Source organism: Coenobita brevimanus, chromosome 94 (genome assembly GCF_032717465.1).
Source record: "Coenobita brevimanus isolate Jiangsu-jjx chromosome 94, ASM3271746v2, whole genome shotgun sequence".
NCBI classification, from domain to species: domain Eukaryota; kingdom Metazoa; phylum Arthropoda; class Malacostraca; order Decapoda; family Coenobitidae; genus Coenobita; species Coenobita brevimanus.
In genome coordinates, this window is record NC_137047.1 from 40,799,589 (window position 1) to 40,825,673 (window position 26,085).

The 26,085-nt window shown below is 41.7% G+C and overlaps 1 protein-coding gene across 1 annotated transcript in view; it reads right to left on the reverse strand.

Moving 5' to 3' along the window:
• LOC145412893 (uncharacterized) overlaps window positions 1–26,085 on the reverse strand; it is a 99,162-nt gene that overhangs the window by 16,149 nt on the left and 56,928 nt on the right. The window contains exon 7 of the mRNA XM_080282689.1: window positions 8,370–8,599. Coding sequence (XP_080138815.1) covers window positions 8,370–8,599 — 230 coding nt within the window. The remainder of the gene's footprint in view (window positions 1–8,369; window positions 8,600–26,085) is intronic.

Here is a 26,085-nt window from a genome sequence, read left to right on the forward strand (position 1 = left end):
GATGGAGAGTGAGAGACTGACGAGGAGAGTGTATGTGAGTGAGGTGGAGGGGGAGAGAGGGAGGGGAAGACCAAGGATGAGATGGAGGGATGGAGTGGAGAGGTATATGAGAGAGGATGGGTGTGAATTGGGAGCAGGGCAGGGAAATGGCGGGGGACAGGGTGACGTGGATGCGATTTGTTTGTGGCCACCCCGTATAAGGGATTAAGGCGTCTGGCAATAGATAGATAGACAGATTTTGCCTTTCTAACTTTGGCATCCCATGGCTGTACCGTTGGAATAATTTGATTCCAACTTTGTTTTCCTTTCACTCTAAATTTGGCATCTTTGTCTCTAACGTTGATGTCCATTGACCTAAGCTTGGTATCCTTCGGCTTTAATCATGGCGTCTTTTGACCCTAACCTTGGCATTTTCTTGGTCCTAACCCAGGAGCCATTGGCCCACATACTAGTAGTATTAAGTTCTAGTCTTAGCATCCTTTAATCTTTACGCTTGCATCATTCATTCCTTACCTCATTAACCTGTACTAGCCATAGCACTCTTGACTGTGTGTCGTCTAGTCTTGGTTACCCCCCCGATAGAGGGGAAACAGCCTAGGTATATAGATAGATGGATAGCACTCTTGAGTCCTAAACCCAGTATCTTTCAGCTTTAACCATGTCATTTTGCACTCTAGGTTTGATAGCTTTCAGTCCTATCCTTGGCATCACAGTGAGAGGCATTAATGAGAAATGCATAAAACAAACCTAATGGAATCTAACATCCAATAAAATGACTGTACCTGTTTTACCCATTGGGTCTGGGACCTAAGGTGACTGAAAACAACATCTCCAAATCCTGACATTTGTATCACATTAAGTATTTCCTTAGAATTTAGGTGTACTAAATGAACTAAACAATAATTAGATTAGATATTATTTATTAACTTTTCCCCACTGTGGCATATGGTCCTCCTTTTTTGGGAGGCAGGGGGGCTGAACTTAACCTACCTCCACCTAAGCTTACATTTTGAGATTATATCACATATAAATAGCACTTCTTCCCTGTGCGCAGCAATACTGATGTATGATCTCCGACAAAAGCACTTTGCCCACCTCGTATTATGTATGGTTTAGGACAGGGGTGGATGATTTAGTTTTAGAAATATCGTTTTGCGGAGCGGTATGGGTTCTTAAGCAGTGTACAAATACGAAAACACCAAACCATTAACATCAGAACAACAAACAGAACTACCTATTGCCCATAAGAACAATATTTTCTAATCTGTGAATTGGGGATGTTGTACTTTTACTTCTAATATTGTGTTACAGAAACGGTAGATCTTGATTTTCACCCTATTTAATCTAACTAAAATGCAACAAACTATGCTGCAAGGATTGTTATTCTTCAACACCCTTCAATAGCACCAAAATCATGCAACTGACTAAAACTAATTTTGTAAGAAATAGCTGCTGCTTGGGAAAACGACCGTTACCTGGATTTTTTTAATAGTACACAAGAACGATAATAAAAAATAATAATAAAAAGTAGAGGAAAACAGCCAAAATATTATATATTGTATTGTTCGTGTAATTTATATAAAGTAATAATAACAACTATTACTGCTGCTACTACTACTATTATTACTACTACTACTACTACTACTACTGGTACTAAATAATAATAATAATAATAATAATACAGGAACAGCCAGCTAAAATAATTATAAATACTATAATAATTATATATACTATACAGGTCTACCTCAACACACTACATGTGTTGGTCAAGGACACGCTGACGGTCACCCCTGCCAAGTCCACCACAACATTCACCATCAGCAGTACACACGATCACAGGTACTCCCCTCACATTATGCTGAACAATGTTTGTATGCCACATTTCCTCTTCACTAAGATTCTTGGAGCAATATGACACTGGACTCGCCTTCAGTGACCATGTACAGTACATCAAGGGGTGGTGCACCTCCAAACTTAGTGTACTCAGGGCAATTACAAGGCCAGAAGCTGACCAACTAAAAGAAACGCTCTCATAACTTTAAAAACAGTACATTAGATCAGTGATATGCTTTGCCTCCCCAGCATGTATCGATAAGCCTACACATGGGCTCCCATCCAATCTAATGCTCACCACAACACGAGAGGCACACACTTCTATGCAGCAGCCAGTGCCGATACACAACACCCCTTTCATTACATGGCAGAGAAAACAGCATACCTCGGCACATAAAATGATCACCACAAAATCATTAGCAAACTCTCTGCAAAAACGTCCCACCTCTAAACATTCCAACAAGGACAGTGAAGAAACACCTTCATACACACTTCACACCCACAAAATAATCCCTCAATTAAAACTATACTACAAGCCCTCTTCCTGACATCCGCCAATCGGAGGTGTCCTTAAATGGATATGATCGAGTTCATTTAGCTAAGTTTAAATCAGGACATAATCCTGCACTCCTCAGCTACCAGCGTAGGTTTGGATCGGGTGCAAGCACATACGACATGTAGCCTGCTTTTACAAGAGGCCCACACAACATAACACACATAACTGAGCACTGCACAGCATATGCCACACTGAGACCCAGAGACAATACAACGGTGTAGGGAACACGTGGGACGAACCCATGGAGGCAGTTGCTTACCTACAGTCGACGGGTCTGCTCGTTCAGGCAAACTGGGGTTAAGCAACAGCAACAACCATTTGAAACACAAAATATATAAATAATTAACAGAAAAAGAAACTTTAACTTATCTCTCTCTCTCTCTCTCTCTCTCTCTCTCTCTCTGTCGAGAAAAAAAAAAAAAAAAGTAACCTAACCAAGCCTTGTTGGATATCTCGGCAAAAGTGGTGTCCTCACGTGTGACTCTATGTGATCTCATATACTCCATCCGTCATCCAGTTCTTTTCCTGACCCATCAGGAGCATAGGGATGCTCCTGAGTAGCCTAGCACCCTTTGCTCCTAGCATAGGGTGCTAGGCTACTCAGGCCTGATATTTAAGGCAAGGGTGATCAGCATCACATGAAATAATCCCGAAACATCATTTGAATGCAATCTGTATGGGATCCAATCAGTTGGAGGAAGAGTTGGGCGAAAATTGATTGCACAACTGATTCTCATGATTCTGACAAGCTACCAGAGAATCGGTTCTCAAATATGCAAATCGATTTCCCAGTCCCATACTCATAATGGAGTGCGTGCGTGTTGACGAGCACAACCAGACGTTTGTCATGTGGTGTCTCGAGTCGGTGAGAAAACTGAATCAGTTCAGTGGTGGGGTATGGTAACTTAGTGCAGGTTGGACAATGGATAATGGATTTCGAGCACCAGGTATCAAAGACCACATGGCACTAATTCAGAGCAAAAATGTATGACTAACAATGGAACACAAATGAGGAAGATGAACTTGTCTTGGCGTGGAAGTGGTATTGTTATTGAAGTGGTCTTGGTGTCGAAGTGGTCTTGGTGTCGAAGTGGTCTTGTCATTGAAGTGGTCTTGGTGCCAAAGTGGTCTTGTCATTGAAGTGGTCTTGGTGTCGAAGTGGTCTTGGCATTGAGGTGGTTGTGGCGTTGAAGTGGTCGTGACATTGAAGTGGTTATGGCGTTGAAGTGGTCATGACATTGAAGTGGTCTTGGTGTTGAAGGGGTCATGGCGTTGAAGTGGTCTTGGTGTTGAAGTGGTCTTGGTATTGAAGTGGTGTTAGCACTGAAGTGGTCTTGGCGTTGAAGTGGTCTTGGCATTGAAGTGGTCTTGGCATTGAAGTGATCTTGGTGTTGTAGTGGCCTTGGCATTGAAGTGGTCTTGGTGTTGAAGTGGTCTTGGTGTTGAAGTGGTCGTGGTGTTAAAGTGGTCTTGGCGTTGAAGTGGTCATGGCGTTGAAGTGGACTTGGCATTGAAGTGGTCTTGGTGATGATGTGGCGTTATTGGTCAATTGGTTGAAAGGCTTGGTCTAGGAGGAGAGAAGAGGTTGACATCAATGAGACGTCCTTTATGTAATCATGCCATGAAACCAAATGTCCCACCTGATAGTAGACTGAATTTAAAGGCAGGAAGAAACAACGAAATATCGAGAAAAGATGGTAAGAAAGGAGTGAAGAAGAGAACAGTAAGGAGAGAAAGACTGGAGACAAGAAGGCCTCTCTTAGTCGCCTCTTATGCTAGTTCCGGCTGAACCTCTGCCGGTGAACTGAAGCTGCTGGACTGTGAGTAGCAGTCGGATGTGCCAGAGCCGAGTCGGGAGGTGTAATTATTGTGATTGGCATAATCTTTGTGCCAGCTGTTAAGGAAAGATATATATAATTGGCAAGAAGCATAGTGTATATTACACTGATTGCAAGTTTATGTTTAGCTCGAGACCTATGTTTGTTTTAAAATATATTTTAAAGAAATATATATTTATCAAGGGTACAGCCAGAGGGGGTACTGGGTTTTTAGACCCCCCATTAATAATGCATAGTCACTCAAATGCTTAATAATATAGGCATATAGTCAAAACTTTATTTTTTATTTCTTCTTTTGGTTGTTAACGATTGCTTCCTGGGTTGTTTAAAATTCTATAAATTTTCCTCTTAATCTACCTACTGATATAATGCTCTCAAAACATCCGTATTGCAGGAATAAGGATAACCAGAATTCAACCCTCCTAAACAAATTCCTGGCTGTGCCCCTGATCACAGTTATCGCCGAAACTTTATTTCAAGTACAAATTATGTATGGAAAAGCAACGTACATTAGTTTATTGCATTCTCAGCATACCAGAATAAAATATGAGTTAAGTCTTACCATGGGCCAGGAGTACTTTGCCCCCAGTTAATTTAGTTTACTCTGGGGAATTGATTTTCGTGATTCCACTGTTGCTGCTGATCAGTTCCGTTAATTCCAAGATTATCGATTCTTTTCCACTTCTGGCTGGAGAACATTAGTCCTCTAAACCATCACCAGGCATAGAATGTGGTTTCCTGGATTATATGGAATAATTTGGTATATCATTATGTGTAGTCACTTTAGGACTGAACTACATCAAGTGAGAGCATGGTGAGTGCCCCCATCTGCCACATGTATTCCAAGGGAAAATAAAGCTGAGCTGCGAGAGACTTGTGAAAGAAATGTTGTATTTATTTTACTGAACAAATACATTTGCACAATACATAAATTGTGAAATCCATGAATATACTCTCCTGTATCTTTTCTAAAGATTTCATCTTCACTCTCTCTCTCTCTCTCTCTCTCTCTCTCTCTCTCTTTCCTGTAGCTTGCCGAAATTCCTCCTGTCCCAGTTTTCTTGAAATTTCTGAGTTTCTTCGACTTTCCAACCGCTCCTACAGGATCTAAGGTCGTCCAGTCAACAGTAAATCAGGCCGGATCTCGCAAGGCAACGTTCCGTTTGGATTTTAGAACGAAGTTTGTGGGACACATTTCGTGTAACTGTCAAAATATCCAATATGGGAAGAAAAACCGTGATGCAGTCTTGTTCGGTTGCGGCAACAACAGTAGAAATATATGTCGTTTTCGTATCTTCTCAATAATTGTTTATTCTATTATGATAAATATTTCTCCAGTCTTTAAACTGAACTAAAGTGAATTGTAGTACAAATCACAGGACGTATGAGAATGAAAACGCAAAAGCATTTGCTCAATTTCTCTTGAGTATGCGTTTATATTTCTATGCTAATATTTTGACCTATATAACCATTATTTTATGTATACAGCGCCGAATCTATTTAAAATATATACGACCATCATTGATAATTTTAGCGTCACATATGATGGCGTTACGCGCGTTTAAATTTCAGGTTTTTCCACGCGAACCAGAGGAGACTGAGTGTAAAACTATTACCAGCAAGCCTCTTACCGTCAGACTAGATGAAGTATTATATTCCAGGTAACGCCAGACGACTTTATTCAGTGGAGAGTGTGTCACAGAAGCCTGAAAGTTTTAACTGATAAATCATTTATGAATTAGCCCAGGTTTTACCAGCTCCCGTTTGGCTAGGTTAGCTTAGCTCTTTGCGTTTAAGTGCGGATGAGTAACTCCTCCCCTTGAAGGCATTACATGATATAAGCACCTCGAGTCATCTTTAGAGGGTCAAACCTACTATTTAAAAGCTGTCACTCCAACTGAATTGTTCTAACCACTGAACCACCATGAACCTTGTAAATGATTTTTTTTTTTTTCCATCACTGGGTATAAACTTAACCTTCGGTACGATAACTTATATATTTTCTTTTTGCTACATTTAGACAATTTAATATAGCTATGGGAAACAAAATTGGCTCAGGTGGTGAAGCGATTAATGCCGACTGTATCTATCCACGGCACTACAAATATCCCCCCCCCCCCGAAAAAAAAAAAAAACAGCTGAAAGAAGCAAAATTAACTTGAAAAATATGAGAGTAGATTGTGTTATAACATCTATTCCTGCTGCTTCCCGACGAATTTATTTGATTTAGGGATGACCTCTTACAGTAAAAGTTTATTTACGTGATACCTAACCCTTCCATCTCAAAAAGCCTCTCCTTGTCAAAGTTCAGTTCTCTGGAGGCAACAAAAATAAATAAATAAAAGGCAACACATTTGCCCACGAATGCGTATTGCCCGCCATCACTAAAAACTAGATCAGTAATCCTTTGGCAATGAGAGGTATATCATTGCAACTTCCCCTGAATCGGAAAAAAGTACAGTATTAGGATTTTGCTGTTTACTGCTGCTAATTTAAATATCGCGCTAGCATTCAGAAGTCTGAAGTAAAGGATATTATGTTGGTGAAGGTCAGTGAGTATAATGGGCTTTTGAAGAAATTCTGATAGTTACCTTTTAAACAGGCATTCTCTTTGTTGAGGGTACGATAAAAATGGTGAATAACAGCAAGGTAAAACAAAAAGTTGGAGATTTTTTTTCTTGCAAAATCCTCTGGCAATTGGAGACAAATCATCACAGCTTCGCCAGAATTATGAACAAACAAACCATATCTCTCGGGATACTACTCACAAAGTTTGGATACAATTTGCCTACTTGATTTTGAGATACATTGGTAACAGCCATACATACAGACACACAGACGCAGGAGATTATATATTTCGCCTTCCTAAGTGGGCGATAAAAATACGTCACGACAAACAACCCAGTTTCTTGATTCAGAAAACTTAACCCTTTCAGTCTGATGATGTTGTTTGTATGATTCTAGCTACCTCCAGACAGTTTTATTCAGTGTATAAAAACTCTCATATACTGGAGGAATTCGTTAATGCTAAACATAAGCCACTCAATTCGAGATGTATGTCCTAAGCTGAATAAAATAATTAAGAGTTTGTTAAAACAATACAAAAAATGCATCATCGGACTTGTGTGGCCAGTACTTAAAACAGATGATGTCTCTTTCATGTTTATTTTCCTGCTGCCTCTGGATTGCCTTATTCAGATGCGAAAAAAATGTAATGAACGTATTAATGAAGACTGTTGCTAACTCCTTCAGTTCTACAAATCTCTCCCAAGCTGAACATAATCATCTGGAGGTGGCAAGAGTACAACAAAAAGGGCATTTGTATTGAAGCAGATAACATACAGTACATCGAGAGGTAAAGGGTACATAGTTGAAAACTACATCAATCGTTATATATAGAAAGATGAAACTAGTAAAGCATATGGATGTAAATTTATGTACACTACCACCGGGCCTCGTAAAAATGCAGAAAAAAAAAAAAAACATACAAAGGGATGGAACTGGCCAACCTTTCTACTGCAGTGATGTTTTTTGCTTTGTACTCTTCCAGACGATTTTATCTGACACGGCAAAAATGATTCGCCCAGGCTTTCGTCTTTATTTTTGCTTATTTCATGCAGCTCAGTAGAAAAATAAACCATGCTTCGGCTTCCCATCCTTTTAATGGAATTTATGACTAGTATCATCTGATGTTTATCTCTTGTTACAACTGAGCATTTAAGATGGAGAATGGCAAATTTGGGCCAAGTTCAAGTGAACAGAAAATAGTACAGTACTGGGGTTGATGAAGGATGTGTATTGTCCTTCCAGTTCGAAAAGTCACTCGCAAGGTGAATATCATCATCCAGGGCTTGCATGCAAAAAATAAATAAGAAATGATCACAGTGAAGGAGTTAACCTTTCCATCATCTGGTTTTGTCAGCATTTGCTCCCCCATCAATCACACCAAATCTGAACAATGCAACTGAGCATATTATCGACTGAATATTTGTCAGCATGAACTTACGTGGCATGCAGGAACTGATAATTTCCTGATGTAATGAAGTAGGTTTCTTAAATGATAAATAATTGCATGAAAAATAGGCTTTAAACTCGCTAGGGAATATTAATAAGACTTTCAAAGTGACTACTCCAATGTTTACATAGCGAGCCTTGAGTACCCGAGAACTGTTTGAAGAATGATTGAAGATTATTGATATTCCTCTTGTCCAGTCACTGTATACGATGCAGAAGATGGAGACGAGGGAGAGGAGGAAAGGTGAGATGGCGAAAAGACTGGATGAGGAGGAAGAAGAGGAGGAGGAGGAGTATCCAGGTCCCTCGCTGCTGGTGTCTGGCAATGCATCATGCTGCATGGCGGCAGAGTTCTCCCCTGTCGGTAGAAATGTGATAGCGGTCAGAATATCATGAGTAGGAAGGTGTGCAAATAATTATAGTAGTAGTAATAATAATAATAATAATAATAATATAAGAAGTAGAAGCACGATAGAAAGGGGAAATATATGATACAAGCAGAATAACATAATGTTCCTAGCAGCTGACGAGAAAGACACGTCTCATGAAAAAATAAAGTTCTCTTCTAAATGGAAATAAGGCAAACATCACATATTCAGTGGCAACAGAGAACTGAAATATAGGAGGACACAGAATATCATATGAAGTACCAACATAACCTCATCTCTTGCCTTGTCCTCTGGGAATTCACTCATCCACCCACCTACACAAATTGGTCTGCCTGCCCACTGTACCTACCAACCCTGGCCACCAGTCCCACCTTGCCTGCTTACCTACCCCACTCAGCCCACCCATCCACCTACCCAACTCACTTCACCCACCCATCCACCTACCTAACTCACTTCACCCACCCATCCACCTACCTAACTCACCTCACCCACCCATTCACCTACCTAACTCACTTCACCCACCCATCCACCTACCTAACTCACCTCACCCACCCATTCACCTACCTAACTCACTTCACCCACCCATCCACCTACCCAACTCACCTCACCCACCCATTCACCTACCTAACTCACTTCACCCACCCATCCACCTACCTAACTCACCTCACCCACCCATTCACCTACCTAACTCACTTCACCCACCCAAACTGCACAACTAACAATCCTCCTCATTAGCCCACACCATACACCGTGCCCACCCTGGCCACAGTATCCACCCTTTCTGCCCATGCTGCCTGTACACCCACCAACCAACCCACCTCAACCATTGACCCACCAACACCGCCAAACCAAGCTCCAACAACAGGATATCTTGCAAGCTTACACACACAAACACACACACACACACACACACACACACACACACACACACACACTCGCTGGTGCAGTGGTAACATTCCCGCTTGCCAACTGGTGGACGGGAGTTCGCGCCTCGCTCAGGTTGCGAAAAGTTTCACTGACTAAGTGGGTGGTTACTGTCCCCCTCGAGCAAGAGGACGGGTGTGTGCGTGTGTGAAGGTCACAGCCTTGCCCTTAGATCGGACTATATGAGCTCTCAGCTCCCTTCCGGGAGGGTAAAAGCTGACAATCACGACCATCAAATGATCCTGACCGACCCGGTGAATTACACACACACACACACACACACACACACGCACGCACGCACGCAGTTACCGTTGTGTGGGTTCGCTAGGTAATTTGGAAGTGCTTTATTTGATTTCTAATTTCTGAAAAGCTATGGGTATTTCCGTCGTGTCCATGTTTAATGAAGGTGTTGCTGGGAATAAAATGCAATAAACTACTATATATTGTCATCTATACAGCCATACTATGACTACATGGCATTATCTACAGCAAGATGCATTATACATGACAGACTGAGAGTCAAGCCTAGATTGGTTCAGAACATGTGCACGTGCATGTGTTGCCCCTTGATAATCATGGTGGGCCGCCTGTCCAGAAAGGACCCGGTCCTAATCTCCAGGCCCGACCTGGATGGGCGAGAGATAGTGGTTTCCGATTGTACACGGGGAAGAGTGATGCCCTGGAAAGAAGGAATTAGATAGGCATAAAACTTTTGGACCAGATAATGAAGATAGTGGGGTGAGTTCTGGAAGGTATAATTAGGTAAAGAATGAATATCGATGAGATGCAATGTGAGTTTGTGCCAGAAAAAGGGACCACTGACGCCATATTCATTGTTCGACAGTATCAGGAATAAAAAAAATGAATAGGAAAGAAAAGGGATCTGTACTTTGTTTTTGTTGATATGAGGAAGGCCTTCAACAGAGTCCTCTAGCCCCTACGAGCCGGGATGCGGCATATGCCATGGCAATCCAGTGGACAGGGTCTGCCGGGTGGTGGGTATAGCCGGTTTGTCTTCCCGCCACCATTTGAACAGGCTGCTATTTCATCTCGGTACCAAAGGGTAAGGAGGGACTCCCGTTAGCTTATGCATGCGTGGTTCAGTTTGTCCTGCAACTCGCCCAGGTGTGGAGAGATGTCTTCAGAATCATCCTAGTTCAATTCCGTCCCCCTCCCAGGCGGCCCTCTTGCATCATTTACCTCTGCCAAACTTATGCCGCTGGACACAAAGAAATGGCTCAGCGATGGTGCAATAGGGCGTACTTTGGATGAAACTGTATCCAGATTATCTGACAGCGGTCAAACTTCCTCGGAAAAAGGGGGAAGTTATCACATAGAGAGCGACATGTCACGTGCTCCATCCCCTTCCCACTCTGACACGTCATAAAAGCCCCTCATGGTGCCTCAGAATGTGGGACTGGCCGATGAACGTGACACCTTCACCTCTGAGGAAGAGGTGGACGACCCTGGAGCAGTGAAAAGTGGAGACAGTAGTGAGAGTGACGGGCATGAAGTCCATAAATGCAGCTGCCATATCCCATCATCACATTCGCGACAAGTGTGGCGTTGTCTCTCCCTGCCACTACCCTCATCACTGCAACCAAGCATTTCAAAGGCCATTTCCCCACAACCTGGCTCTTCATATGTGGGGAGAAGGCAAACTATGCTTGCATGTGGTCTGCGTGGCCAGTCAACATCTCCCCAGGGAGTCCCCACTTCAGGTGAGTCATCACCCTCGTCCTCCCCCACATCCGCCTCTCCTTCCCCTCCCATTCTTGCCCATGGCTGTGCCCCTGGCCGTCTCCGTGCCCGCACGCATGGGCATGGGCGTGCACGTGGTGCAAAGAAACATGCAGGTGGGCCAACATCACGCCCAAGATGCCCCGGAGTCGGCAAGCTTGACACTTTTGTGCTGGAGGAGGGTGAAGGATTCCTGCCAGCATTACCTGCCTATGATGCAACAGGGGCAGGAGTACAGATACAACACCTGGAGGCAGGTTCACGAACAATCCTGTCCTTCCTCCAGGCTATCTTTACATCAGCAATAATGCAGTACCTGGTGGACGAAATCAACTTCCACCTGGCCATATCTGTTCGCTGGCTGGAGATATCTATGAGCGAGAGCTCAAAGATGAAGGATTGGCTGCCAGTAGAGGTAGGGGAAATATGTGTGGCTAGCATTGACAATGATAAATGGCCAAGTGAAAAAACATGTGCTCCAGGATTATTGGTCAATGGACGAAATTGTGCGCACACCTGTCTATGGGAAGTATATGGCCCGTGATAGGCACAGTTGCTTAGAAAAATTCGTTCCCTTACCAAGCTGGCCCAGCGAAGTTTTATTCTGGTAGCAATGGATAGTAAACACATGTACGATCATACAAACATAGTACGCACATATACGAACGGACAAACATTTATTTCTTTGGCATTAATTATGTTTATCAGATAACTACGTCTGTAAGGAAAGTCGAACACATATTCTACCCAAGATAAATCCCTGCACAACGTGTAATAGGTTATATCTCTATACTGAATGCAAATTTATATATACTGTCTCCATACTTTTGTAGTCTCAAACCTCCATGTGAACCTGCTACTAAAACCATACCACACGATTCGTTTTTTTCGGGAGTCGGCTCCAAAGAGTCAGGTGAAAATGAATCCACGCATCTGTTAACGGTTGGTGACACAATATTTATTTTCATTTCATTTTTAAAGTAAGGATGTTATCGTTTTGTGTTTGACGTAATATATATTGTGGACATTCCTAATACCAACATGTGTTGCTAAATTTTAGTAGTCTTTATGATTTTGCATGCATAATATAAAAGGATGAAAAAAGATGGTTTACTGCCTGACACTGAACTTGTTGTCACAAATCCATGAAATTGTTGAATGACAGAGTTAACAGTCTTGGCATGGTTATAAATCATTTTTCAACACTGTTTTCTGATAAACATCTGTGTCTTCAATAGTTGGAGCCATCACTGGAGCAACATACTCGTGATTTTTTCCTGAGGCCAGTCAAAATACTATCTTCTTTCCTATGGTGTGAGATTTGAGCTTTCATTTTTTTTCTTTTTTTTTTTTTTTTTTGGTGTCCATTATAGACAATTTGCAATTGTTTGTGGTGGTTATTCTTATAAACCATATCCGAAAAGGCTGGGATTTTCTACGGGACATCTTTTTCTAAACAATGTTGTTAACTTTAAGATGGCAACTTAAAATAAAACTTAATTAATTTATGTGCGTCCCTACTTTGTTCATTATCCAAAACACTTTCATTTATACTGGATAATAATTAGATAACTTTTTTTTAGGGTATTCTATAAAAATGGGATTTTTTATATTTGATGTTTTTAGCAGACCCTCTTGATACTTATTATAAAGCAAATTTCTTATACAGTAAGTGCACGTTTTCTGATTAATACAACGACTACTGACAGCAAAAGAAGTAACATTGTACAGGCCCATCATTTTTCACCTTCCATGAATTACGAAATAACACAGTTCAATTCAGGACAAATGAGATTTTTTTCTAAACATAGTTACCCAGTCACTTAATACTGTAGCATAGTTTCTGTTGTCAGTCGAGCAACTGTATGTTGGCTGTGGATCGTAAATTGTGGGATCTATTAACTAATGGGGCCATGGGAAAATACGCAGCCAGAGGTGTCAGTATTACGGCTAGTGCGTAGAAATGCTACTCTTCTAGGGTAAAATACCCTACACCAGGATAATCAGACCCCCTTCAGGCTACTCTTTAGGGTAATGCACATTGTTGCTTTCTGGGTAATACTAGGCTCATCAAGGTCTCACTGAACCTGCAAATATTTTACAGTATTTCCTTTATTTGTAGGCTACAAGAAGCTATCTCATTCATTCCTAACATGAGAGAAATGGAGAAAAAAAATTACCTGCAGAAACATGATGGTTTCTTATTTTGGGATAGTATGAATTTCTTGAAAATCTTGATTTGTCTATTAGTGTTGATATAAAAGCATGAAACTACACATTTTTTTTCTTTTTATTTACTATAATTGTTCAGTATTGTAACAAGTCAAGCAGCCATTATATATTTCATGGTTTCAGAATATATATATATATATATATATATATATATATATAATGTTGTGTTTTAGGGTAATATTGGGCCTTGCCTAGGGTAAGATAACTTGCTTATGGAAGGCCTGTGCATTGCTTTTCAGCAAGGAGACGTTATTTCCAATTATACCATTCCATACTTTGTATTATACATGCATAGAGGTGAACAGAAGATGGGACGAGACTCACACAGTAAAATATGTTTGGAATCACCTGTGGCAGAGAGTATTATGGAAATATCTTCGTTGATGAGAAACACTGATGTCTTGACGTTTTGTTTTTATCTCTGAACAGAACTGTCGTACCGTTGGCGACAACAGTCTGTGTTTCTCTACTTCCACCACAGTGCCACATGTAATAGCATATTCATTAATGTCTACCTTCATTCCGACGTCGTTTTCCCCCCGTGACGAGTAAATCGAGACTGTTAAAAAGTGGAAAATATCAATATCACAGGGACGATGGCGTCACTGACCATAATGATGATGATAATAATAATAATAATAATAATAATAATAATAATAACAATAATAATTTATTATTATTAATTATTATTATTATTATTATTATTTTTATTATTACCATTATTATTAACTATAGAAATAAAGCATGAAGTGGTGAATGTTTTAGTTATGGAGGTATTCACCAGTACGGCATTGTCAAGAAGAAAGAGAGTATTGTAAGTGGAATACAGTACTCGTATGTGTGTGTGTGTGTGTGTGTGTGTTTTCACAAATGATTTAACTGATGGGTATTTTCCTGTGTGATGTTATGGTGTCAGTAGCGGTGAGGCTATGTCATTTTCCGAGTACTATGCTCTTGTTAAAGATATTACCCGTATGTGAATTGCTAAACGTGTCATGTGTTGCTGTGTTGTACAGCTGCAGTATGACTGAACACACAGACTTTAATTCCATGATTATTCAAGCCACACCGCATCCTACCATACCCTGCCCTCCCACTCCCACCAACAATCATCGTGAACTGCAGGGCTGATCCCACGGAGGAGAAAAGATACGGTTTTTTTTTTTTTTTTTTTTTTTTTTGCCTATCGACCATTGAGGCCGGAGCCCCTGGTCATTAAGGCAAAAATATATATATGTATATACATTGACACACATATATATATATATACACACACATCCATGCATATGAACATACACACTTTCATGCACACGTACATATATATATATATATATATATATATATATATATATATATATATATATATATATATATATATATATATATATATATATATATATATATAATAATTTTTATTTTTTATTTTTTTGTATTGTTTTTGTGTTATTATTATTATTTATTTTTTTAACCTTATATTACTTATAAACAAAAATACCTAATCAAAAGACCTTAAAACCAACCACCTAACAGACAAATCGCTAACCTATACTAAATCCTAAGAGACAAATAACTAGACCTACACTAATGGTAAAAAAGCCTCGACCAAGAGAACACCATCGACTGCAGATATGTGATGCCTTTCTACATTACATACCTGCGTTCATCACCTGCTGACTGTCAGTCGAGGCACAACCTAATATAGGGGACATCAATATATGAAAGGGAACCAGACGAGTCAGGAACATTTCCATATACGTCAGCTGTCTTCCCTAATTAGAATAACTTAAGCAAGATGGTATAATGTATTTACATAATTTGCACATAAAGTGAAGAACTTCGCCCAGCAGCTCACCATCGACTGCAAGTGCCCAATACTTTCCTATATTGCACACTTGCACTCATCATCTGGTGACTGTCAGGCGAGGAACTTGGCTTAATGTAGGGGACATCTATATTAGAAACCGATCACTGGGAGGAGGAACTATTTCAAATATGTCAGCTGTCAACCCTCATTAATATTACAATATATACATATTTACCATTGATAAAAACCATAACCACACAGTAAAAAAGTCACATCACTCTGATCAGTCCGGTCTCTCTCAAGAAAGCCATCAATTTATCAGTCATAACAATGTCCCCATCACCCAGGATGGTGGAAAGGGTGAAGGGGACGTCTGCTGCGCTGCAGTAATTTATAAGTGAAGCCCGTTCACGAATAAATCGCCGACAGCGCAGGATGATATGACTGATAGATACCACCGCATCACAGATGTCACAGTGCGGTGGGAATCGTTTTTCCATATAAGGTTTCATATGTGTTACTATGGTGGCATTAAGCCGTAAGCGAGCCAACACTTTTTCTCCAGGCGACTGGGACGGTTGGCACTGTCCCAGTCGCCCAGGTACGGCTTACAGGTTGGAATATTAAGTCTGGTCCACTGACCTTGCCACAGAAGATTTATTGATTTCTTTCCGAGAGAGAGACTCGACCGTAGATCACGAGGAACGTCCCAAGTCTCCTCGAGCTCTACAGCCGACTTTGCAAGTAAGTCAGCCTGCTCATTGCCGTAGATACGACAATGACCAGGCACCCAGATCAGCGCGAATGACTTGTTGCATGAATGCAACTTATTAATGATGCGGCCCTGGATCTCGTGAGAGTCTGTAGTGAAAGATGCAATTGCCTGAAAGGCTGATTTTGAATCCGAAAATATGACAAATGAGTCATGCCTAGAATTGAGAGCATAGTCTATGGCTTGGTCAATAGCAAAAAGTTCTGAGGTAAACACAGATGTATGAGTCGGCAACCGATACCTGAGGGCACATTCAGTCGACCACACACTTGCACTCACACATGCACTCGACTTGGAGCCGTCGGTGTACAAGTGGTGGGACCCCAAGTGACGAATGATGATGTTACGAAACAAGTGGTGGACTTCCGCCTCCGGCGCCTTGCCCTTTGGTGCTGGGAGCCATGTAACATCAACTGTAAAGCCAGGTGGCTCCCAAGGCGCTATATTTTTTAACACCAACTTGTCACAGTCACTGGGGTCCACACCAAGCTCCTGAGTCAGTGAGTGGAGGCAAACGTCAAGTGGCTGACGCACCCCCCGCAGAAGGTTGTGGTATTGATGCAGGGGGGTACAGGCCACATTACCGATATTACTTTTCATAAATGTCCTTATGCCGTAGGACAAGGCCAGATGTTCCAGGCGAATACGGAGGGGAGGCACATTCGCCTCCACTTCGATACGAGCTACACGGGTACACCGGACTGCTCCAAGACACATTCGCAAACATTTATTCTGCAACACATCCAATCCTTTCAGCGTGGCATCGGATGCCGAGCCATACACCTGTGTGCCATAGTCTACCTTTGATCGAATGAGGGACTTATACACCATTAATAAAGATTTTCTGTTGGCACCCCATGTAGTACCCGCTAGGTACTTGAGGACATTTACTGGTTTATCGCAATGAGCAAGCAAAGTATTAACATGAGTTTTAAAGTTCAAACGACGATCAAAATGAATTCCCCTAAACTTTATAGAATTTTGAAAAGGTACTGTCTGATTATCCAAAGTTAAACACAAATTAGGTACGTTACTAGTCGTAAAAACTACAGCGGCACACTTACGGACGGAAAACTTAAATCCCCACTGCAAGGCCCATTGGTGGATGGAGTCAAGGGCTGCTTGAATCCACCCAGCCGAAAATTGTGCGTTACGGGAGGAGTGCCATATTGCACAATCGTCAGCATAGAGCGAATATTTAAGATTCCTCGGGATGGGAGCTGATGACAGAATATCATTGATCATAATAATAAAGTAGGACTAAGCACACTTCCCTGTGGCATCCCATTTTCGTGGATAAATATATCCGATGTTACGTTACGGGGCAATTTGACAGAGAAAGACCTGTCCCTTAAGAAATTTGAAATAAAAATAGGCAAATTTCCTCTTAAACCATAAGCATAGAGCTTCATTAGTATACCGTGTTGCCATGTCATGTAATAGGCTTTATGGATGTCCAAGAACACCCCTATCATGAATTCTTTATTGGCAAATGCCTCTGCAATACAATGCTCCAAATTCATTAAATGATCTAGTGAACTTCTGTATTTACGGAAGCCACATTGTTGATCATTTAACAAATTCTTCGACTTTAAAACAAAAAGAAGCCTATTGTTTACCATTCTTTCCATGACCTTACATAGACAAGAAGTCAACATAATAGCACGAAATGAAGTGGGATTCATAAGACGACCAGCCTCTTTGGATATTGGTATGACATGTCCAAAGTGCCATGAGTTTGGAAACGTTTGAGACGCCCAAATCTCATTGTACAATGCTAACATCTTAATCAGGTTATCCTGATTAAGGTGCTGGATCATACTGTACGTGATGGTGTCTGGTCCAGGGCTGGTGTCTTTACAGGATTTAAGGGCAAGGAGCAGTTCATCTAGCATAAACTCTTGGTTGTACGGGGAGTACGTCTTCTGTAGGAAAGTCAATAATCTGTAGCTCAGCCATGCGTTTATGATGTTGGAAATGCGGATCATAAATGGCTGAGCTACTTACATGAGAAAAACTACTGGCGAGGACGTTAGCAACATCCACGGGCTCATCATAGATGTTATTATTTACTTACGGGGTGGTAATAGGGAAGTATGGGCCTTTATTATTTAACATTCTTATGGTGGACCAGACTTTACTTAATGGTGTTGTACGAGTCATTGTGGACACAAAGGACCGCCAGGAGTCACGTTTAGCCCTTCTTATTATTCTCCTTGCCTCAGCCCGTGCCTGTTTGTATGCAATAAAATTTTCCTCGGTGGGCTGACTATCAAAAATCCTGTACCTCCTATTGCGTTTTCTTAATGCTTGTCGGCAATCCGGCGTCCACCAATGTGCTCTATGCTTCGCATGAACTGTAGAAGTCTTGGGAATAGCAGCCTCAGCTGCGTGTAATATGGATTGGGTTATATTTTCGACCTTAACATCTATGGTCTCCCCAGATATATCTAAATTGGCGATCCTTGAGAAGGATCCCCAATCTGCTTTCTTATAGTTAAATTTTGGAGGTGGAGGGTTCGAAATGATGTCGCATGTATAAGAAAGACAGATGGGTAAATGATCACTTCCCAAGGGGTCGTCGTACGGGTCCCATGAAAAATCTTGATGTATACCAGGGGAGGCCAAAGATAAGTCAATGGCCGAAAAGTTACAGTACGATCATCTACACGAGTCGCTCTACCATCGTTCAGAAGACAGAGGTTGGACTGTAGTATTAGGTCGGCTACTTGCTCCCCACGACCATCAATCCTCAAGCTACCCCATTGATAGTGATGGGCGTTAAAATCGCCCGACATTAACTTATTCCCAGGCAGATGTTCAAATAGTGAATATAAAGCATCACTATCAATGAGGCCATGTGTAGGACAGTACAGGGAGCAAATAGACAGATACGTGTTATTAAATTTTACTCTGCACACGACTACTTCCAGAGTAGAATTTAGAATCACTTCCGTTTGTGGGTGTGATTTGTGTGTGTATATTGCTACTCCATGACCTTCATATCTTTTATACGGGTGGTAGTGTTTTAACTGTGGAGGATCAGGATGATCCTCCAGGCGCGTCTCCTGTAAACAAACAACGTCTGGCCTGTGTATAGTAAGCAAGATTGCTATATCTTGTAATTTATTCCCAATACCTTTACAATTCCACTGTAATATAGTGAATGCGGCGGTTTAAGATTTACGTTTGGGAGCCAGTGTGCTTGGTCTTTTTTTGTTGCCCGCCAGCAGGCGAGCAACTACCAGGGGACCTATCCCGGTGCTTGTTTATGGAAACCTCCATATTGTCGTCAATTACTAGGTTCCCTTACTCCCCCGAGGAAGAGCTAACCTTCCTCTCCCTCACTGGAGTGGGAACTGGAAGAACATGACGAGACTGTTTTGTGAGGGTGGTCATGTTACCTTTACTAGACTTGTCGGGCTTTGCTTTTGGCCGTACTGATGGAGAGGCAGCAGCAGCCTGAGAATAGGTTGAAACCTTAGGGATGTCAGTGAGAGAGTTGGAGCGGACGGGAGGCCGAGATGGAGAGGTACTGTGAGTGGCAGGAGGGAGAAGGACAAGATCAGTCTGTGTCTCTACAGAGCACATCACAAGACGGGACATTACCGCTGAAGCATGCGACCTATTTGGCGTGGGAGTTGCATGCAACTCCTTCACCTTTTTCCTAGCTTCGTAATAGGAAATGCCATCAGTTGCCTTCACTGTGCAGACCTCATCTCCTTCCATTTGGGACAGTCTCTAGAGGAAGTGGAGTGAATGCCCTTGCAGTGAAAGCAACAGACCGTCTCAGATGTATAATGGTCCGCATCATGACCTTGGCTTGCACACTTGCCACACTCTGGCTGGGAACCCCAACAAGTCTTTGCACCATGCCCATATAACTGGCATTTCATACAACGGAAAGGGTTGGGGATGTAGGGCCGCACATGAACAATTTCGTAGCCGATTTTTACATGGCTAGGCAGAATGACGGTTGCAGTCTTTGTCCTGACACCTTCCGAAAATCTGGTGATAAATCTAGCATCGATGACATCTTGCTGAGCGGGTTCCTCTATGATCTCTTCTTCACTCATCACCATAAGATCCCTGTAAGTGATAACTCCCTTGCAGGAATTCATGGAAATTGGGATCTTGGTTTCGACATCATAGATGTGGAACTTGCGCAGCTTCAGCAAGTCCTTAACTTGGGATGAATTACATGTTTTTACAAGGAGGTCTCCATTCGCAAGTTTTTTGACTTGTTCCACCTCCCCAGCACAGCCATCAATAACCTTCTTAATCATGAAGGGATTGAGACTGCTCAAGGGAGTGGAACCTAGAGCAGTGATGATTACAAATTCTGCATTATGAACAGGGACGTCACAAGGCAAACGAGTCTGGGGCCGTTCAGTTGAGGGAAAGTCCGTCCGTTGGTCAGTCGGGGGTCAGTCAGGACTACCTCCCCCCCTGAAGGGGAGGGGAGGCAGTAGGGGCGTCCGCCATAGTAACCCCCCCCCTTAACGGGGGAAGTGGGAAGAAGGAGAAAAGACTATCAAGAGACAAACAACCGGGGACCACACACCTAAGTCTGAGGTTGCCCTCTCAAACCACTCCAGGGAGGCCCGACCGTGTTGATTCACGCCCTAGAGCGATCAGTGGGGAGGACCCTCCGTGGGCAATAAGCAAAGGTAAACTCAGTATAACGGAACAGACACCTACTGTACCTAGCTAGAGGGAGGGGAGGAATATGAGTAACTAACTAACCTAGTCGCCACCAGAAGAGTGAAAAAAAAAAAAGAACTGATGTCAGTGAGGCAGCCCTAGAAATCTAGAGAAGAGAGCATACGCACATACATCTACTCTCTTCACGACCATGCATCAAAGTCCAAGATACGGAGTAACAACTCAACGTTAAAACTGCGAGACCCTTAATTCACGCCATCTAGTGCACAAGCTATAGATAAGGGAGAACGGGAATAAAAGAAAACGGTCATAGGGTAGACTATGGTTAGATTATGAATCGTGTGTGTGTGTGTGTGTGTGTGTGTGTGTGTGTGTGTGTGTGTATATATATATATATATATATATATATATATATATATATATATATATATATATGCATGTATGTATACAGGCTACCATGTGCAACTAAGTTAGTTTTATCAACTAATACATGGTGCATGAGCATCCTTCAGCTTTGATGCCATGTAGGTGAATAGTGTCAATTACTGTACTATGACGACAAAGATTCATACCAATGATGTAGGTATGCGACTCGGAATATATTGGATGTATTCATAATACAGACAAGAATATTATAGTGTATTATAAATAAATTATATATATATATATATATATATATATATATATATATATATATATATATATATATATATATATATATATATATATATATATATATATTACATGGTCCTAACCTGCATGCAATAGTAATTTCCCGTTATCAGTATACGAGTAATATCCTTTAATGATAGATGGTGTATAGCTTCACTGTCATTTTCACAAGATAAATAATAGGGCAAAGTATATGAATATTGTCAATAAATACTGATCCTGTAAGGGCCGGTAAATAATATCCTACGTTGCGAATGTAGCGGTATTACATCAGCAAGTTCACGTGTCCCATATCAATGTCCAATGTATCCTTAATCATGTATAATGAAGCATAGTAATCCTTACAGTATCTTAAGCGTACATGCCGAGGCCCAGTTTCAGCTGTTGTAACTTCTTAATTTGTGTCCACATTTATGACCGTAGTATACTTAATTATGCATAACAGTTTGTCACATCTGTTTTACGTACGCCTTTTTGTCCTTTGCGATGAAATGAAACCGTAGTTTAGTTACAGTTCGTCGTTTTTTCCCACAAACAACGCAGCGGTGTCCAGCGTTTGGAACTTTGGAGCCATGTTTCTTTGTACCGCAACGCCCCCTCGCATCCCGCCTGTCAACTTAAACATACAGACGACACACTGGCGACCACAGTGCCATTTGTTGACCAAGCCAGCTCGTTATATTTGTCTCGTGTTCGCCCGTAAGAGTTAATACTCCATATCTTTTCTTCTCCGTGGCTGATCCGAAGCATTCCTTGAGTTCAACTCCTGAAAAACGAATCATTTGAGCGTTGTTGTTAGAGCGTCAGGCTCAGGGACAGGATAGAAGAATGCTATTATGGAGTAAACTATCTTTTCGTGAAAAACATTTGTACTGTATATTAGGACCACAAACAAACACAATATCCTTACTTTAAGAAAAGACAAACACGGTGTGGTGACAATAGGTTCACATCGAGGACTAAGACGACAATAGGATGGAAAAAAATATAATTGGGTTTGCTGTGCTTAGAGAAATATAACCTAATACACGTTGTGCAGTGACATGTCTTGCGTTAAGTATGTGTTCGACTTTCCTTACAGAGGAAGTTATCTGATAAACATAATTAACGCGTTTGTATATGCGTGTACTATGTATGTGTTCGTACATGTTTAATATCCGGTTGCCAAAACAAAAAGTCGATGGGCCAGCATGATAAGGGAACGAATTTTTCTGAGCAACTGTACGCCACGGTTTCTTCATTTCAACAGGAATTATGACCCAGCACCCAATGAGGTTGTGAAAGATAAGGCCCATCTTTACCATGCTCAAGGAGTCTTTTGCGAGGCTTTCCCAGCCGTTTCAGCAGAATGTGATCGATAAGTCACTTGTGCTTTTCCAGGGAGGTTTAGCATTTATTCAGTATGTGCCATCAAAATTTTCCGTTTTGGACTGAAATTCTTTGTCTGTTTGACTACCAAACTGGATATGTGCTAGACATAATTTTTTCTGCTGCAGATGTTGATATACCTAGTGACGATCCCCATGGTTTTTCTGTTGCTGTAGTGAAAGTGCTCATGGACAGGTATTTCAACAGGTACCATATACTGTACACGGATAATCATTACACATTCCCAGCACTGAGGAAGTATTTACTTGAACATGGAACTGGGTCCAGTAGAACTGTCCATGCCAGTAGGAAGAATTTTCCATCCTTCACTGAAATAACCGAGAAAGGTGCCCTCTTAAACCAGAAATGTGGTTACATGTTGGTCATTCACTGGCATAACAAGCAGATGAACATGTTGACCACAGTTCATCAGGGGGTTGTGCAGGACATGGGCAAGACAGACTTCTGGACCAGGCAACCCGTGTTCAAGTTATATGCAAAAAATCTTGTCGATGGTACAAGAAAACACTCCTAAACCTTCTTGATATCGCTGTCCTGAACTGCTTCATACTTTTCATAGAGGTTTGGGCTAAGTGAATCTCTACGGAAGTCTGAGTGAAAAATGGCACGTGAGCTTCTTGCCGAGTGTGGAACATTTCAGGGCACAGGTGCAAGGAGGGGAATGTGTCAGACGCCGACGGCAGACAGGTTTACTAGCGCACAATACATGTCACATTACCATCTTGTGGACCTTGGTCGAACACCTGCAAGCCGTGTGGCCTACGGGCGTTGCCACGTGTGCAGCACAACAAAACGTCGGCCTCAAGAACGTAAGGACACTCCCTATGAATGCAGAGTGCTAGGTGGCACTATGCCCCAAGTGCTTTTTTGACACCAGTGTGAGCAAGAGTTCTAAGCACAAGTGTGTGGGAGATTGTAAATTGTGGATAAATGTGGTAGTTTTTGTGTGTGTGTGTTTTTTTAAGTGATAATGATTTTACAAAGGTAATATGTAAAGGTTGTAAATATCTTGAGTCACCCTAGGAAAAGTGTATGATGTGCACTGTAATCATGATAGGAAGTGCAAATATTATAAGAACTGCAGAACATAAGTAAGTATTTTTGCCATGCCAGAAAAAAGTGCTGAAAAGCATAAATAGTAATACAAGTGTGTACCTCATGGTTAACCATAGCGCATGCAACCTGTGGAATAATTATTATGGAAAATGTATCATCGCTAGTCTTCTGTCAAACTGAATACAAAGTGCAAAGTTGTCAGACACTCATGGAAAAATAAGTAAATATTTATTTTTTCACCTTTTATTGTATCAGTGTCAGTTCTCCCACACACCATTGGGGCAAAGTGTCAATCTGTTATGGCCAGAAAACCAAAGACCAGTCACATGTACTTGGTGATGATTCAAACCTATTGGAGTGAGCATGGAAAGTGGAGGAAATAAATGACAAAAGGGAAAATGTTTCACAAAGAAGCCCGACCACTGTTACAATCACACCACTCTGACAGTCCAGTCAGTGCTACCAGTGCCAGCCAGGGAGCTAGGCTTTCACAGCCAAAGTCAGAGCAGAGTGCTGCCGCGCGGACACAGCCCACTTGAATCACCTCAATTTACTCTTCCTCTTCACGTTCATACTCATCGACGGGACCACCTGCAGACCTGGAGATAGTTTCATTCACAAGAAGAAGAGTTGGTGAGTAATATGATTTTTAATTTGTATCCCTAACTGCTATACTTTTCCAGATATGGAGGTTTGAAATCAAACTATTTGGGGGAAAACACCCGTAGTGAACGAGTGCTGGCCTCAAACCAATGCCAGAACGTGACGGCTAGGAAAGTCGTGAAGTGGGCAATAAGAAAGCTTGGGATCGAGGAATGGCTGGTTAGAGTGGTTCTGGTTATGTATGTGGGTGCTTGACCCCAGGTGAAAGTGAATGGAGATTTGAGAGATGAGTTTTTCATGAAAGTTGGTGTGCCTCAGAGGTCAGTCTTAAGCCCTTTATTGTTTATTATCATGCTTGCAGCCCTCTCATATGATTTCAGAAATGGACTCCTGTGGAAGATGTCTGCCGATGATTTGGTGTTGATTGCAGAGAATGAAAGGGGGGCTGAGGAAAGATTTAGGAAGTGAAGAGATGGTATGGGGCACAAGGCCTTGAGAGTAAATGCAGATAAAACAAAGGCGATGGTGCCGTCACAAAAGAGGGAGAACGACCACATGCAGGTTGCCACAAGGGTGTGGGAAGTAATTCCAGCTTGTGCAGTGTTTGTGATGAGTGAATGCATAAGAGATGTAGTGCAATTAGATGTAGACTGCAGGAGAATGTTGATTTCATGTGTGTGGTGTGTTGGGGAGAGCATGTGGAGATTGTCAGGCATGACATGATTGATCTTGAGTGTATGTAAGAATTTTGTTACGTGGGAGATATGTCATGTGCTGGAGGTGGGACTGGAGTTAGCTCAGTGGCTAGACTGAGGAATGGTTGGAAGAAATTCAGGGAGCTGTTGCCTCTCCTGACACTGAGAAGGCTCTCCCTCCATGCTATGGGATCTCTGTATGCAGCGTGTTTTCGGAGTGTAATGCTGTACAGTCGTGAGACCTGGGCAATAAAGGAAAAGGATATTCTGAGGCTCAAACGAACAGAAATAGCAATGATTAGGTGGATGAGTAGTGCATCCTTGAATGTGAGGCCTGGAGGGGCTAGGTTTATGATCAAAGAGTTAAGAGGAAGGATGGGACTGAAGTGTATTGACGTTGCGATGAGGAGAGATTGAGATGGCTTGAGCATGTGGAGAGAATGTTGGATGACATTTGGGTGCGGAAAATGACAATTGGGCACGTTGTGGGTAGGGTTGCGAGAGGCAGACCGAAAAAGATCTGGGACGAGGTCATTGGGTGTGACCTCATGGATAAGGGGCTGAATACGGAGGCTGCCAGAGATCGAGCATCATGGACAGCCACATAAGGTGACCAAGGCCGATGCATGTAAGCATGTTGGAGCCTTTATAGACAAAAACTAATATATATATATATATATATATTTATATATATATATATATATATATATATATATATATATATATGCAGAGAGAGAGAGAGAGAGAGAGAGAGAGAGAGAGAGCAGTTTAAATGGAATAGATATACTTAACGAGACCCGAGGGTGGTAATAATGACAAATGAGTTATCGTCGGGGAGGACGTGTCCAGAGGACATTTTTAGTTACTGCTACGCTGCCATAATCCTGAGATTAGTGCGATATC